The 15,516-nt window shown below is 35.1% G+C and overlaps 2 protein-coding genes across 5 annotated transcripts; one reads left to right on the top strand and one right to left on the bottom strand.

Moving 5' to 3' along the window:
• The first annotated feature begins 803 nt into the window (after positions 1-803).
• LOC111446579 lies at positions 804-5,827 on the top strand. Its single transcript, XM_023085434.1, has 14 exons — positions 804-1,076; positions 1,704-1,831; positions 1,993-2,064; positions 2,150-2,263; positions 2,389-2,457; positions 2,546-2,602; positions 2,693-2,746; positions 2,819-2,881; positions 3,255-3,317; positions 3,609-3,773; positions 3,867-4,022; positions 5,001-5,081; positions 5,181-5,242; positions 5,352-5,827. Exons 1-14 carry the CDS (start codon positions 893-895, stop codon positions 5,431-5,433), a joined length of 1,350 nt encoding a protein of 449 aa, XP_022941202.1. The 5' UTR covers positions 804-892; the 3' UTR covers positions 5,434-5,827.
• A 923-nt stretch (positions 5,828-6,750) lies between these two features.
• On the bottom strand, positions 6,751-14,739 carry LOC111445984 (protein ANTI-SILENCING 1). Of its 4 annotated transcripts, none has more exons than XM_023084570.1 (12): positions 14,447-14,739; positions 13,526-13,906; positions 12,560-12,728; positions 11,741-12,462; positions 11,215-11,241; positions 10,213-10,305; positions 8,492-8,570; positions 8,276-8,366; positions 7,760-7,870; positions 7,566-7,682; positions 7,246-7,477; positions 6,751-7,103 (listed from the first exon to the last, which is right to left on the bottom strand). In XM_023084570.1, exons 2-10 carry the CDS (start codon positions 13,868-13,870, stop codon positions 7,637-7,639), a joined length of 1,683 nt encoding a protein of 560 aa, XP_022940338.1. In that variant the 5' UTR covers positions 13,871-13,906; positions 14,447-14,739; the 3' UTR covers positions 6,751-7,103; positions 7,246-7,477; positions 7,566-7,636. The 4 variants fall into 4 exon arrangements, with proteins under 4 accessions (XP_022940338.1, XP_022940335.1, XP_022940336.1 ...); XM_023084567.1 differs by having other exon boundaries at positions 7,765-7,870; positions 14,447-14,736; XM_023084568.1 differs by having other exon boundaries at positions 7,765-7,870; positions 14,370-14,458.
• Positions 14,740-15,516: the final 777 nt, after the last annotated feature.

Below are 15,516 nucleotides of genomic sequence, written 5' to 3'. Positions count from 1 at the left end.
GTTGGGAGTGGGTCCTACATCGACTAATTTAGGGGATGATCATGAGTTGGGTATGAAACATTTTGGGAAAGCCCAAAGCAAAATCATGAGAGCTTATGCTCAAAGCGAACAATATCATACTATTTGTAGAGAATCATGATTCAAAGAATTGTGAGTTTCGAAGGTGTAGCTAAAAGTGACTGGAGTGTCGAACAAAGGGTGTATTTTGTTCGAGAGCTCCAGAGAACGGAGTCGAGCCTCATACAAGCTTAGTAATAATTGACATATAGTTTTGAAGAAGAGCCTCATACTACCCAACGTCGTTAAAAGTAGTAATTAGAACATAATCTCTGTCTCCGGCTCTATTTAGGTAACGAAGGGCAATTTTTTTCCATTGCCGAGCATCGCACCCCATTCGAGGTGGGTCATCGAACCTCCATATTAAATAGATATATCTACTATCGAGTTATATTAAATAAATTTATTGTAGTATAAACTAAAAAACCAAATTTTAAAAATGCTAAACTTAGGACAACAAATAAAAATAATTATATTTTATTTTAAACTTATTATAATTTTGAAAAAGGAAATAATATATATATATTTTAATAGATAGTACAAAACTAAATGGTAGAGTTTAATTTATATGGAAAAATATTAAAATCCATAATAATTAAAAAATAGGAAATAATTAATTAAAAGCTTTGAATATACGAGAGGTTTGAAAAGGCAAGAAGGATTAAAATAAATAAATAAATAATAAAGTAATTTTAGTTTATTGACAAATGTCGCGTGGAACTGACCGCAACAAAATAAAAGTCGATCGCATGGTTTAGTTTCAAGTTCAACTTTGAAGAGTTTGTTCATCGTCTGCCCCTTCCTCTGGAGTTTCTGTGCCGAGATTGGAGCCACCATGGCGATCTCAAAGCTCGCCACACTATTAATTTTTCTAGCACTAGTTTTCACGCACGGCTGCGCCGATGTATCGGTTGATGGAGAAGTGGAAAATATAGTTGAAGTCGTTAGATCGGATGATTCCGATCTTTCTATTTTGAAGATCGAACTGCAAGAGCTTAAGTCCAAGATCCAAACGCTTGGTTAGATATCGATTATCCTTGGCTCTAGATATCGTCTCTCATGAGTTCTAATTGTTTTGTTTGATTCCGGGGAAGCATTAGCTTAGAAAAAGAGGGTGGGAAATCTAATTGCATGGGGAATTTGACCAGTTCTTACGAGTATACTTTTAATATTAGTGGATCGACAATTTGATATAATCTCGAATGGACCAGATTAAAAACGGCATTGCGATTTTCATTATTCTGTACCAGAAAGCTAGATTTATCGTAAAGTTTTTTTTCTTTTCTTCAAGTTTTCAATAGTAAGGTATGGGAATTTTCGAATTTTCTGGTTTCTGATCGTGCGGTGTTCTATTCTATTTTACCTAGAAAACTGGGTTCCATTTCGTTTTAATTACCTGCATGCCGGGAGGTTAGCGACTGTTTGTTGGATTGATAATTAATTTGGGAATAAAAATAGAATATCGGATTGTACGTTAATTTTCACACTTGTAAGTATCAAACAACGCACTGGATGATGGATGAATATTGCTTTTTCATACTTTTTCTTATCTTTTCGGGGAGACTTCTCAATTTCTAAATTGGTGTCCTGTTGTTTCTTTTTTGGTGCCAACGCTTGACTTTACCGGGCTTTACCCAATGCTGAAGAATCCAACCTTGATGAAAAAAACCAAGAATTGAAGAGGAAGGATGAGGTATTAGCTCAGAAGGAAAAGATCATTAGCGCCAAGCTAGATAGCATTTCATTGCTTGAAAGCGAGATTGCTTCTCTCCAGGTTTGTGGCAGCAGCAGTTTAGGCTTTTACTATGTCTTAAAGGATGGTGAAATTCTCATCTGTCGATACATCATTGATCTTTCTGTTATAATTGTCTCTAAAAAACCATATTTGATGCTTTGCTCATATGCTGAAAATTTTTAGTCTATTATTGTGCTAAGAAAAAAGAGAAACTAGACGCTGAGGAGCAGGTTGGGAAGGCGTATGCACGTGCTCATGAATTAGAAAGACAGGCAAGAAATGAAATGCAATACTTTTTTATTTTTTATTTTTAAAGTCACTGTCTTCCTTTTTTTATGATTTACCACCCTTATGCAGGTTGATGATCTCAAAAGGCAATCGGAGATACTGAACGGGGAGAAAGAATCCTGGGAAATTCTAGCAAATGAAGCCAAGAAGAAAACAAATGAAGCCAGTTTGAAATTGGAGAATGTAAGAAATTATTTCAATAGTTTCTTCTCCTACACTGCTGGTCTTTCAGGTTGATGGTTTTCTTATTGCTTAAATATGTAGCATCATGATAATAATTTTATTTGGCATGTTTTTGACTGTAACAGTTCCAGAAGATTCATGAAGAACAGAAGACTAGAATTCGTGTAACTGAACAGGCTCTTGAAGTGTCTAAGGTACTTCATAATGCATCTGAATGTTATTAATCTAGACTCCTGATAGTGCTTTTTTGTTACACACATTTATTTTTAATTTTAATTGTAGGAAGAGATGATGAAGGCAAAGTTTGAGGCTGCTTCGAAAATTAAAGAATTGACAGAGGTAATGTGTTTGGATAATGTAGAGTGGTGAATGTTATTTTAGATAAAGTTCCAGTTGTGAGGGTGATGCTAACTTTTATTTCGCCATCAGGTTCATGGTGCGTGGCTGCCGCCTTGGCTTGCTACACATTATGGCCATTTTCAGGTAATGCTCTAGTATTTTGCCCCACACCCTAACTTTTATTCCTCTTTATTCTGAAGCTTTATCTCTTTGCAGTTTTTTATTACAACACGCTGGAATGAGCATGCAAAACCTGCAATTGATGTAGTAATTGAGAAGGTACTATTATATAACTTCACTTCCTGCTAATTATTTTGTGAAGAAAAAAATGAACCGGTGGCATTCTTTCTTTCCCCTTCGCTTCTTTTTGTTCTTTAAATTCACTGGGTCGGGGTCAAGTTTTAGAATCAGATTATGTCTTCTGGCCCCTGGGATCTTTATGAGTTGAGATAGTTAGTGCTTATCGAGACTGTAAATAAATTGAATTTGTTGGTTGGTTGCGCTCCTCCTTTTTTTTCTTTCTTTTCACACACACATATATATAGATATAGATATATATATATATATTGTTACTAGTAAGCCTATATTTATTTTCAGGCTATTGTATGCTCTAGTGAATTAGTCAACTACTCATGTTTTCAATTTTCTGCAGGCTTTGGATAAGGCAGCACAAGCAGAAAAATGGGCTGAACCCCATGTTAAAACAGTGAAAGCAGTAAGCTTTAAGTTTTTATTTTCTATTTTCTATTTTTTATGCTTTGATCTCTTAGAAATTGAAAATTTGACCTGGTATCTCGATTAATGACGGTCTGTACTTCGATTCTCTAGTATCGTAATTCAATAGTTCAGCACCTAAAAGTTCTTATATTCTACTATACACGATCGTATTATGCAATATTGTTGCTTCTCATTCTTTACTAAGGTTCTTTCCTTCCATGATGCTCAATCTAGAGAGAGCTCTGTAATAATCAGAAAGCACTTAAACACTCCATGACATTGCTTGCAGAAATATATCCCGGCTGTGAAGGAAAGATGGTTGGTTGTGAAAAAAAATGTTAAGCCACATGTCGAGACTTTAACTACAAAAACTGTAGAATTTTACAAGGTGTCAAAGAGTGTGATAACTCCTTATGCAGTTAAATCAAAAGAAGCTATTGGTCCGTACTATCTGGTATGTTCTCTATACTGTATTCACTTTTTCCCTAAAGAAAAATAGCTACCATTCACTAGAGAACGTTTCTCTCCTCTTCTCGTTTGGTGACAGGAAGTTAAAAAGTTCAGCAAGCCATATGTTGATCAGGTAGCTACTGTTACGAAACCTCATGTTGAAAAGGTTAGGGTGGTATTGAAGCCCTATACGAAGAAATTAGTTCATGCATCTGGAAAATTTCTAGAATCTGCGGCTGTATACCATCAAAAGGTACACTTCATGCATTCTTCTCCTCTTTACAAATTGTATAGGATTGTAGTAGCTGATTTTCTTGCTTGCTATGAAGCACGGACACAGATACGTCTGGACACATGTTCGACACGCCAAACTATCTGTCCATGTTTATTTATTCTTTTTTAGTTTCAGACACGGTGGACACTTGTTGGACATGCTGGGATAAATTTTTAACAAAAAAAAAGACCCATCCTATTTACTTTTAGCCCAAGTTTGAATCTCCTTCTAAGTTTAATTTTTAATCAATATAAAGCATTAAAAACACATAAAACTGAAGACCCTATCTATTTTTCTGTTTCTGCAATCCACGAAAAAAGCAACCACCATCCCATGCCACCAGCCTTGTTTTGTTCATGCCCACTCAATGCAAAAATTCTTGTGCTTTTTAGTAGAGTACCTTTGATATTTTTATGTTAAATTTACATATATCATAAAAGAGAAAAAAAAAAGTATCCCCAATGTGTATGTCCTAGTTTTTTTTTTTAGAAATTGACGTATCGCCCTGGCTCTTGTCTGTGTTTATGCTTCTTAGCTGGCTTGTGTACTTTAAAGTGCCTGTGTTCTTGTCTGGTATGTATTCTATCCCTTGAGTCTCTGAGTTGTGTTTCCACTCCTAGTCCTTCTTGCTACCGTTACTAAGGTTTTGTTCGTTTGTTTTACGGTTGGTGAGGAACTATGGAACGAAACTGATATGGAATAAAAGATTTGCCCATATTTTCTAGACATTTACCTTTCCTTCCATTCCATCATCTAGACTAACTGTCAGCTACAATATATTATCATCAGTTGTTGAATTGCTCGAAGTGTTCAGCTGGAAATATAGAATCTCCCCTCTTAACATGTTGATTGTGATTCGTTCAAATTAGACTGGGCAATCTGTTCAACCATATTTATCCTTTTCTTGAGAGGAAATAAGAATTATTTTTTAAGTGAGCTATTATTTGGTTTTTTAAGGTTCAAGGTACTGTTAAGGAGACTCTTCATAAACACGAATTGATCAGGCCCCTCGCAACTAGAGAGTTGGAATGGTTTGCGGTATGCATTTTATGTTCCTCAAACATGACATAGTTTTTTTTTTTTTTTCCTCCCAAACATCTCAATACTTCACATTGAATTCCAATGAAAATGCTGCAGGCTTCTGCTATATTGGCTCTTCCTATTATTCTGCTGTTCAACATATGCTCTGCCATTTTCTGGTCAGTATTATACATACAGTTTTATGTCAACACAAGTGCAGCTGCTCGTCTTCCATTGATTCAGTTCTTTCTCACATGTGTAATACTCAAGTTTTCTGATCACTTGCAGGAAAAAACCAAAGAAACCTGCTCGAAACGCAAACGTCCACCATGCACGTCGTAAGGGTAAAAGAGGACATCCTGACAAGTAGAAGAGCATCGTTGCTAAATTTTAAAGTAATGTTCTCCATGTAGCACAACCTTAGTCATCTGAATCTGTTTGTTTGGCCCTCGATTGTTTGCCGATGCCATTCGAACGGGCAGCTATGGTGGTTCTTGAGTGCCACCTTGGCCATAAACTAATAATTATTAAAATTTTTCCTTTAAAAGTCCTGCAGCATATTCTTTCATCTTTTGTGATAGCATTTTAGACTCCTTAGGTTATCATGAGATAGTCAGAGCCTATAGCACATACAAGTTGATGTAGGATAGTATGTTGCGTAATTTTATTCGAGTCGTTTTCATTTTTCACTTAACAACGAACTCTTAGATTGAACACATGTAACATTATTTCCCTATATGAAAATTTTCACTTATTTTGATTCCCGTTCCATGTCTTTGATCTTTAAGGTTATCTTGCTGGCTTCTTCTTTTTTTTTTTTTTCCCTTTTCCTTTCTAATTGTCAAAAAAAAACATCATATCTTCGATCAAAACGCTTAAAAACATATCCTCACTATGAAAAAGGTTAGGCCAAATTGTTGCATGGTTGCATCAGATGGCCCCTGTTTTCAGCTTTAATACTTCATAACCCAGAAATCATTTCCTTTTGAAAAGCCTTCTTCCCCCTATAAATTATAAACATCTTTACTAGATTTGATCAATCCTCACTACCCAAGAGCGTTAATATGGCTGAATTTTTTTTGTTTTTCATATCTTTGTCCAAACCCTGTTCTTCATGCTCGAAACAGAGAAAAGTGTTGTATAGATTTTATACGATACGAAATAAAACTTCAAATGATGTACTCCATTAAATTTAAGTTCGAGTATGTCTCAAAGGCCGAAATGGTTTAAGATAATAGGAAATTAAGGATAATTTTGTAAAAGAGAACATTTTAAGTTTGAGAATGTCGTTCAAAGGCCGAAATGGTTTAAGATAATAGGAAATTAAGGATAATTTTGTAAAAGAGAACCTTTTAAGTTCGAGAATGTCGTTCAAAGGCCGAAATGGTTTAAAATAATAGGAAATTAAGGATAATTTTGTAAAAGAGAACATTTTGCCCTAAAAGCTTTCACATTTGAAGTTGTATGTGTATAAGTTTTTAGATTCTAAACCTTGTCTCTAAAAACTTCGGTTAAAAGTACATTGTGTATGTTCTGCACCAAAAAATACCAAGTGGAACTTCTAAAAAGAATCCCATCTGCCAAAATTTCTAATTATATCTAAACCTTGATCAAAAGGGTGGCAGAAAATATAATAAAAATGCTTCCAGAGAAAATTAATTTTTCTACCTTAAAGTAAAACTCTAAATAAAGATGATTTAAAACCGCTTTACTTGATGTCTCTTACTCTATACAGTAACAACAAATTGTGCACCAAAACTAGTTAGGTGTTAATTATCATCAAAACCTACAGAGAAGCCCATGGATAAATAGTGACCCTCTCAAATACTTACTTCCGGTTCAATGTTTAGAACAAATACTTGGAAGGATGCAAGATTCATCTAAACTCAGCCATTATAGAGGCATCGGTATAGATCATCGACCATGTCTCCACATGCAGCTGTCTTTTGATTCCGAAGCCTCAGAATTTACCAAAAAGTTTCATCTTATCAAGTTCCTCCAAAAGCTAGGACCCTCGTCCTAACCGACTTCCTCTCGTCTCTGCGAGAAGATGATCATATCAATTCACTCATTCAACGAACACAGAACCGGGCATAATATATAGAAACAATGTCTTTTGGTTTAACGAAAACAGTTAATTTTTAAGAAAAAGTTGACATTTGAATAAGATGGAGAGGTTTACCAATGTACAATGTCCAATTAATCCACTTTGATAACTTGCAAGAGCAAGAAAATTTAAGTTTATCACCACTGGTACTTGCAAGAGTGAGGTACTCCCATGATTCAAAATGTGCTAGATCAAAAGGATTTCTCGCATGGTTGAAAATACTTGCCAAATATAGCATCGGTGAGGCCAACGGAGCTCATCTAAATTTTAGCTTGCTCTTGAATTTTCTCAACTCCTCTTCTTGTTGCTAGAAGTAAATAGAGCCAAAATACAAGTTAAAAAGACAGCAAACTCAATAACATTGCACCATTTAAGTTCAATAGAACGAAATTGACCTTGAACAACTTTTTCCATGTGAGTTCTGATCTTTCTTGCAGTAAACACCATTCCATGGCCATATCATATTCTACCGTATTCGGCTGAGAACAATGCGAGGTTGATACAGCTTCTTTCTGGGCAGTAACCAAAAAGCACGGGAGAATGAATAGGGAGATAAGTGTAATCGGCTAGTTCAGAGAAAAAGGCGCACATTACCATCTCACGTTGCATTAGATGCCTTAGCTTATCAATACTGTGATGCCCAAAATACGTTTGTTTCTTTAACTGGAGATGAGGAGTTGCAAAGCTACCAACAAGAGCACTGCAATTTTTTTTTAAGGAAAAATGTTAGCTGGGAAAATATATTCACTGTGCATAGACCTTAGAAGTAGGCAGGGACTCAATTAGGGTGGGGTGGGGGTGAAACCTATTATCTTTAAACTTCTTTTATCTGCCAAAGCAAATACGTACAACTTCAAAATGTATGCACCAATATAGAAAGAAGGTGAATGGGAAAATTAAATGAAGCATGACAGAGAACTATCAAATTGTTACTGCCACTATGAAATTAGAAACTGTCAACCACCCATCTAATGGCACCTCAAAGCCCAAGAACTGGCATGTTAAACTAGTCAAGAGGGCCAAATGCTTCGGACAGAGGACCCAAGGAATAAAATAGATGATCTGAAAGTAACAGCACTAGAGACTACACTGAATGCAAACTTACTTCCCATTAGCAAGCAATAAGCAACCTTCATCTAGTTTTCTAACCACTTTCTCTGCTGCTTCCTTAGTTTTAAATACAATATAAGCTCGACCTGCAAAATAATATGGGCAAAAGAATTCTCAAAGAACTAATAACGACGAGAGAATTTGGAAAGCAATCAGACATTTCATCATGATAATATGGAACAGGAGTTGGGAAAACATCCTAAACTCACACCTATGTGAGGCATAGAATTTGCAGTACGCTGAATCATCTTAGCAGTGCAACTCTCGTTGAAGGCATGCCAGACAATATCCTGGAATATTGTACAGGAAATAAAAGGAAGGACAATCTGACTTAGTTGTATGATCCCATATAGAATAATTGGTTAAATTATAGACAATACCCTTGAACAGAAGTTTCAAAAAAAACCCTTGATCTTTAGAAAACAAAAAAACCCTTGATCTTTAGAAAACAAAAAAACACGATCTTTCAAAAACATTGGATGGAAAATGTTCAATAATACCCCTAAACTTTCAAAGTTTCAAAAATACTCCGACCTTTCAAAAAAGTTCGAAAATACCCTTTCTTGGATGGAAGATGGTCACTTAAATAATACCCTTTACGTTTAAAAAAAATTGAAATACTCTTAGTAAAAAATGTTTCATCTTCTTCCTCTCTAGGCAGATTCTTACTCTATGAAAATTAATGAGAATGAACAAGTAATTAGCATTTAAAAAGTTGTGGTAATAATTTGACTAAATACGTTAAAAAACCCCAAAACCCAAAATCCATAACCATAACCCTCCCTCTTCAAAGACAAGAAAGAAGGCTAAATTGTTGTTTGGATGGGTTTGAAAGCCTAAATGTGGGGATTCAGGTAGGGATTTGTTCAACTCTTTGAAGTACAAGGATACTTTATCATCATCTTACTTTGTGGAATTGAGTTCTCTCTTGAGTATGTTTAAAAGTCAGCTACTCTAAAGCTTGAATTTGACATCAAACTGTGGACATAAAAAATAAACTATCGATGATCCACCTATTGCTTCCATCTAGAGGTTTGTTGTTTTTCATTGCACCAAAATTAACACTCAAATTTGAAGTTCATTTGTGACTATGTTTGCTTTAAATTTTTGAGTTTCCTAGACTATGTTTGCTTTAAATTTTTGAGTTTCCATTAGCAATCGTTAATGTAGCATTAAACTAAGAAACTTAACTGAAAAATACTAGCTACGTAAGTTAGTGCACAATGACTTTCTATGAGTTGGTGTTCCGTACAGTTATTTAATGCATTATCGTAAGTGTATGGGCCAAGTTTTAATAGTGTAAGAATGTCAAAAGTACGTATTGTCCACAAGAATGGTGTTCAAGTTCACTAAATTACCACTAATATAATCACCTATTCTGTTTAGATAGAGAAATAGAAAGATGAATAAGATAAAAAGATGGAGAACTATCAAAAGCGAGATATTAGAGAGTTGATTTCACCAATCAGGCCAATGATTCAATCAATTAAAAAAAACAAGATTGACATCCAAGTTATCTACAAGTTAGGAAGACAGATGTAAAAACGCTCTCTTACAAGCACAATTAAATGTCAATGAGCTTAATAAACTTTACGTTTTTCATCCAAAACTTAAAAGATAAGGGTATTTTTTGACATTTTGAAAGGTCAAGGGTATTGTGAAACTTTTAAAGTCAGGAGTATTATTGAAACAAAACTATAAAAGAGTTTTCCTTCCAAAACTTAACGATAAGGACTTTTTTAAGGTTTTTGAAAAATCGAAGGCATTTTTTGAACTTTTTAAATTTTCGGGTATTATTGAAACAGTACCCATAGTTTAGAGGTATTTTCTATCATTTTATTTGTGGTAATTAAACTAGTCTGGAAAAGAAAATAATAATACAATACAGTAGCACATCACATCAAATAATCAAAGCAAAGAAGCTATTATTACCTCCACTTCACCTGAAGTGTAAGCAGGATCAAAATTCTGAATTAGGACAAGTGTTCCTTGCTCATGCGCATTCTTCATTCTTTCTTCCCACGGCTGGCATAAAGATGATCAGTTTAATTGGTTAAGAATAATTACAATTAAACCTTAGAAGTTTAAGATAAGCTCGTCTCAAGGACTGACCATGTAAATGGGATCTTATTAGGTACAAAAATAGGAAACTTTTCATCAATATATTGAAAAGAGATGCCAAAATGAGAAGCCTCAACCGAATTAATGGAAGATAAGAATAATTACCATCAAACCTTAGAAATATTAAGATAAGCGCATATCAAGAACTGACCATGTAAAAAGGATTTTTTTAGGTACAGATATAGGAAACTATCCGTCAATATATCAAAAGAGATAAATGAGAAGAAAGCCTAAACTGAATTAATGGAAGCCTCCAAAAGGCTCTTTTACTTAGCTGAAACATTTGGCTAGTTGTAAATACGAAAAAAAAAAGGTGTAGTTTGCATCATCGACCAATACGGGCTAAAAAATTTTATCCATGATAACTTCTTTTTGGATATGAAGCAGGTCCAGCCCCTTCTGTCAACACCTACTGGTTAAAGGTATATCCTGTCTCATTTTGAGATCCTAAGTCTTACTGCTCTAAATCCGGACTTTGATGGAGAGAATCTAGCCAACAATTTGAACGGAATTACTCTTAGTTCTTGTCACCTTTTCACAACCTTCAAATCACCTGTCTTCTTAAACTTCATTCTCCTTACTTTTCCAATAAAAAAGAAAAGGGAGTACAAGCCTAGAATCAAGGCTATTTAAACTCCAAAACTGGAAATAAATAGAATAAGCAAATGAATGAGTAGAAACAGCAGAAAAGACAAATGAATCCCTTGGAGTGACTTGTAGTTTAAAAAAGATTTATATAAAACCAAAGGATCTGACATTACAAATCTGAATAATAAAAACGATATTTTACCAAAGAGTGAAAGATTGACTTACAAGTCCCTTGAACCATCTGCTTCTATCCTGTCCAATTGATGAAAAACATAACGATCAGAACCTTAAAGACTATCTCAAATAGAATTATTGTATCAAAATACACAAGAAGACATATCCGGCCATTGTAAAAGGATCCATATTCCACTACAGTTTCATAATAATACCCCAACATGAACATGGAGCTTTTGACAATATGGATTTGAGTTGGAGAAGGGAGACATTAGCATTAATTCCAGTCATTAATAACAAATAATATGTGACCGAAATGTGGTGCTTCAATGCATGAACAACATGAGGTAACTATCATGTGTGCCATTCCATATTACATATCGGCTAATTCTAGAGGTCAAAACCCAAAAGACCAAATGGATCATACTATTTAATTACCCAATTTTTAATGATAAACTGATCTTCTTTCACAAGTGCATAAAAAATATAAATAAATAAATAAAGTCCAATCACAAGCTACGTAAAAAAAAAAATAAAAAAAAAATAAATGAAACAACAAAACTAGAATACAACTTACAGCGTCTGGCCTTCTAGTAACTTCCACAATTTGACCATCTATTTTGCAGTCTGCAACTGAAGGCTTTAGGTTCTTGCCAATAGAAACCTTTGTTGGCTTCTCATCTAGTTTGGGCTTCTTGATTAGGCTGTCTTTTGTTCCATGAGAATCTTTTACATTTTTGGTCATGGAAGCATCTTCAGAAACATGAATCTTGGGTGAGGAAGCCCACATATCACCATTACTGCGATTGAGGCCAGGCTTTTGATTGTCATTTTTGGTCTTTCCCAGAGATAAATGAACAAAACTATCTAGCTTTGCCTTCTTCGCTGGTCTATGTTCAACTTCAGAGGAGTCCCTCGGACTTTTAACTCTACCTTCAACATCCTTAGGTAGCGCATCTTTACCGGGTGTCTTATTATAATCAATTTTAAGCTTCGAAGAGACCTTATCATCTAAGATGTTTTTGTGTTTGCTACTAGTATTAGCCATTCCGTTTCCTCCATTACTCACGCATACACCAGACTTCTCTTCATTGGAGGATTTCTCTATGGACAGAGAAGCCTTCAAATCAACATTATCCTCTGTGGACTTCTCGACAGTGCTGTCATTAGTCTTCAAAGTTGACTCTCCATTAGAAGTGTTCCATCCAGAAAGATCTTCTGATTCAGTATTTACAATTGCATCCTTCTCGGCCCTCTTAACATCTTTTGAAGTATCTACTTTATTGAGTAAAAATTTAACTGCGATGGAGGAAGAAAATCAGTTTTGAGATCAGATTATAACAAACCAACCAAAGGTCGAACTATTGTGAAATTGTTATGGAAAACTGAATCAAACCTTCTACTCCAGCAATTTTTTCACATATCTCATTGCAGACCTCTAGTTTTCCAACATCAAATGTACGACAAAATACAAAATCAGCCTTTTTGAGTGCTTCATCTGAAGGTCGTGGATTTCTGCTATCATTTGAATAACAGAGAACGCTGCACTTTCCAGCAATTACTTCCTGGTTTGAGACACAAAATATATGGAAATAAATTATTAAAAAAAATAATAAACGCACAGTCTCCATCACACAGAATCCCTTCCTTCAACAAACTCATTTTCAAAGTGGAAGGTGCACTCCAAGACAACAAGCTTCTTAAAGGCCTAAAGCCAAGAGGTGACAAAAATGAGTTGCTCAAGTGGAGTGAGGCACAGTTAATGAAATAGGAAATAAAAATCATTATTAATAGTTTTGTGTAAAAAACAATATATATAAAAATACTCTACATGAAAATTGGCCCAAAAGAGCAGTAAAGAAACACCCAAAGACTCATTTAGACAAAGGACGGTTGAACCCAAAATTAAACGACAAAGAATCCTCATAATGAATAAAGATCGTAGTCACAAGGGCAAACATAGACGAGGAAAAATGATAGACAAGGAAAGGACAACCACGAGGGCTATCATACGAGGAGAATAATAATAAGCTGTAGAACCACCTTTCATAGGCATACAAGGAGAATCTAATCAGTGAGTATTAATGAGGGAATAGGCGCTGAAAGGTGATTCGTACAAGAAGTATTGAGAAGTGTTACTCAAAGCCACAAGAGATGAAGGTTGAGAAAAATCCTACCATGCCCATATGCTTGCCAACCATCACTTGAGTGGGCTATAATTCCATCTAAACTAACTAGTTTCATAATTTTTACCAATGACATGCAAGTACCAAGTCAACTTGTTCGACATACAAGGCAGATGAATCGAGAGAGAGAGAGAGTACATTGCCATGGAATGGTAAAGCTACAAGCAAATAATTACCAGAGAATTAACATTGGCAAGGCCAACACCATCACCGGATGCCAAAAATAATTCATTGTCCCTCGTGTCTTCGGCTCCAAGATAATTAAGAATCTCACAAGGTCGAAAAAACCAAAGAATTTTTACTTTCTTCGTCTTATCTGGATTCTGCCAGATTTTAAGAATCTTGCCAATATAAGGTTCTGGTTCACCCTCCTTGTATAGGTAAACAGAGTCATATAGAAAATATTCTACACCATCATAAGTAAAAGATTCATAAAAGGACACGTCCTTCTTCTTCCCACCAATTCCTTTCCTTTTGCCCCATTGAAATTCAACTTTCTCCTCTTGTTCTGTTTCTACCATAATACCAAAGCGGATCTCCTCCAAGAATAAATGCAGCTGGAGCCAAAGAAAATAACACATTATTTTATAGATTCACAAAATTAAAAGGAATATCAATACGAAGTAACACTGATTAACCATGTTTTCAGATACTTTAACAATTGTAACTATAATGCCCATACACACACAAAAACATGCCACATTGATTAGTTGAATAGAGTAGAAGATACAAAACAATAACATAGAAAATCATAAAATTGCAGAAGATACAAAACAAGCTACTTCAGATTCAATTTTGTTTGAACCATACCCTGAAATCAAGAGAAATCACTTGAACAAACAGAAATTCAAAGTCCTAGCCAAGGAAAGACCGATAATCCAGTACTCGACCATGTACTGAAAAATAAAAGTAAAATTTCCAAAGCTTCAAATCCATGGCCGAATGTTTCTTTCATCACATAGAACACAGAAACCAGCGCGGCATTCATATAAGAACTCCAGTACTAGTCTAATCCCTAACTTCAAAATCAATCAAGCATGGCAGAGCGATAATGTATGAAGATTTTCACAAATTTAGAAACAGAATTATCTTGACACCTGAAAGCGACCATGAAAGGTGAAAGAGATTATTCGGCGATCACCGAAGATTTAAGTATGGAGGGGGCTCGACCCACAAGAGATCGAAATTTGGAGGGAAAATAACAGATACGTAAACCCACTCGAGAAGTAAAACCCTGCTTAAAGCCCTAGTCCCAAACGCGCGGAGAGGCTCCACCTCTGGTTCCGCTAACCGGCGTTTGAGCGCGTGCGGCGCGTGTGACATTAGCTTGCAAATTCCCTCAATTAGAATGAACAGAAAATTAGGGCTTGTGGACCTCCTCCGAAAAACTTGGGCCTGCAATTTTCTAATGCTTTTCAAAATTAAAAAATAATAATAACAATAATAATAATAATGAGGGAAAAACTTGTAGCTATTTTGGGATGAGATATATATTTAAACTATAAACATTACATTAAATTTCCCAATATTCAATTTTAATCTAAATCTTAAAAGTTGTTATTATTGGGAAATATATATAATATATATAATTTGTTTAATAATAATCTTTTTCAGACAAAAAAAAAAAAAAAATCTAATAAAATCGAATTTAAGTTTTATTGAAAATACAAAAAAAAATCGAAAAAACCAAAAGTCTCCAAGACGGGTGAAGAGAATCTCTTGGACCGGGGGTTTTGAGATGACCCATTTTGGGAGGAAGGTTAACCCGTAGCATGGCACCTTTAGCTTATTCATTCCCCTCGTGCATAGGTTTTCCTATTATATGCAACTAGAATCAATTCGAGTAGGATGGATCCGATCCCATCTCAACAATCAAACTCCTTCTTGACCACGCTTCGTGCCCGTTGGCGTTTTCGCCCGATGGTATTTGCCAATAGATCCATCCTCCCCACGGGTTGTATGCGCAGATTGCCTAGAACTTTATCAATTATAACACAACTTATCCTTTTTTTAGACGGCTAGTGTCTTTGTTGTTATCTAAAAAAAAAAAAAAATGTACAACAAAAAAAGAAAAAGAATGTAACCCGAGACGCCAATTCGCATAATAAGAGGGCTAAGCGACTAAATTTTTACTCAAACAATGGTCTGATTTTTATGGACTAATTTG

The sequence above is a fragment of the Cucurbita moschata genome, unplaced genomic scaffold, assembly GCF_002738365.1.
Source record: "Cucurbita moschata cultivar Rifu unplaced genomic scaffold, Cmos_1.0 Cmo_Scf00008, whole genome shotgun sequence".
NCBI classification, from domain to species: Eukaryota; Viridiplantae; Streptophyta; class Magnoliopsida; order Cucurbitales; family Cucurbitaceae; genus Cucurbita; species Cucurbita moschata.
The sequence above is the reverse complement of the archived record's forward strand: the minus strand, read 5'-3'. Positions and strand labels throughout refer to the sequence as shown.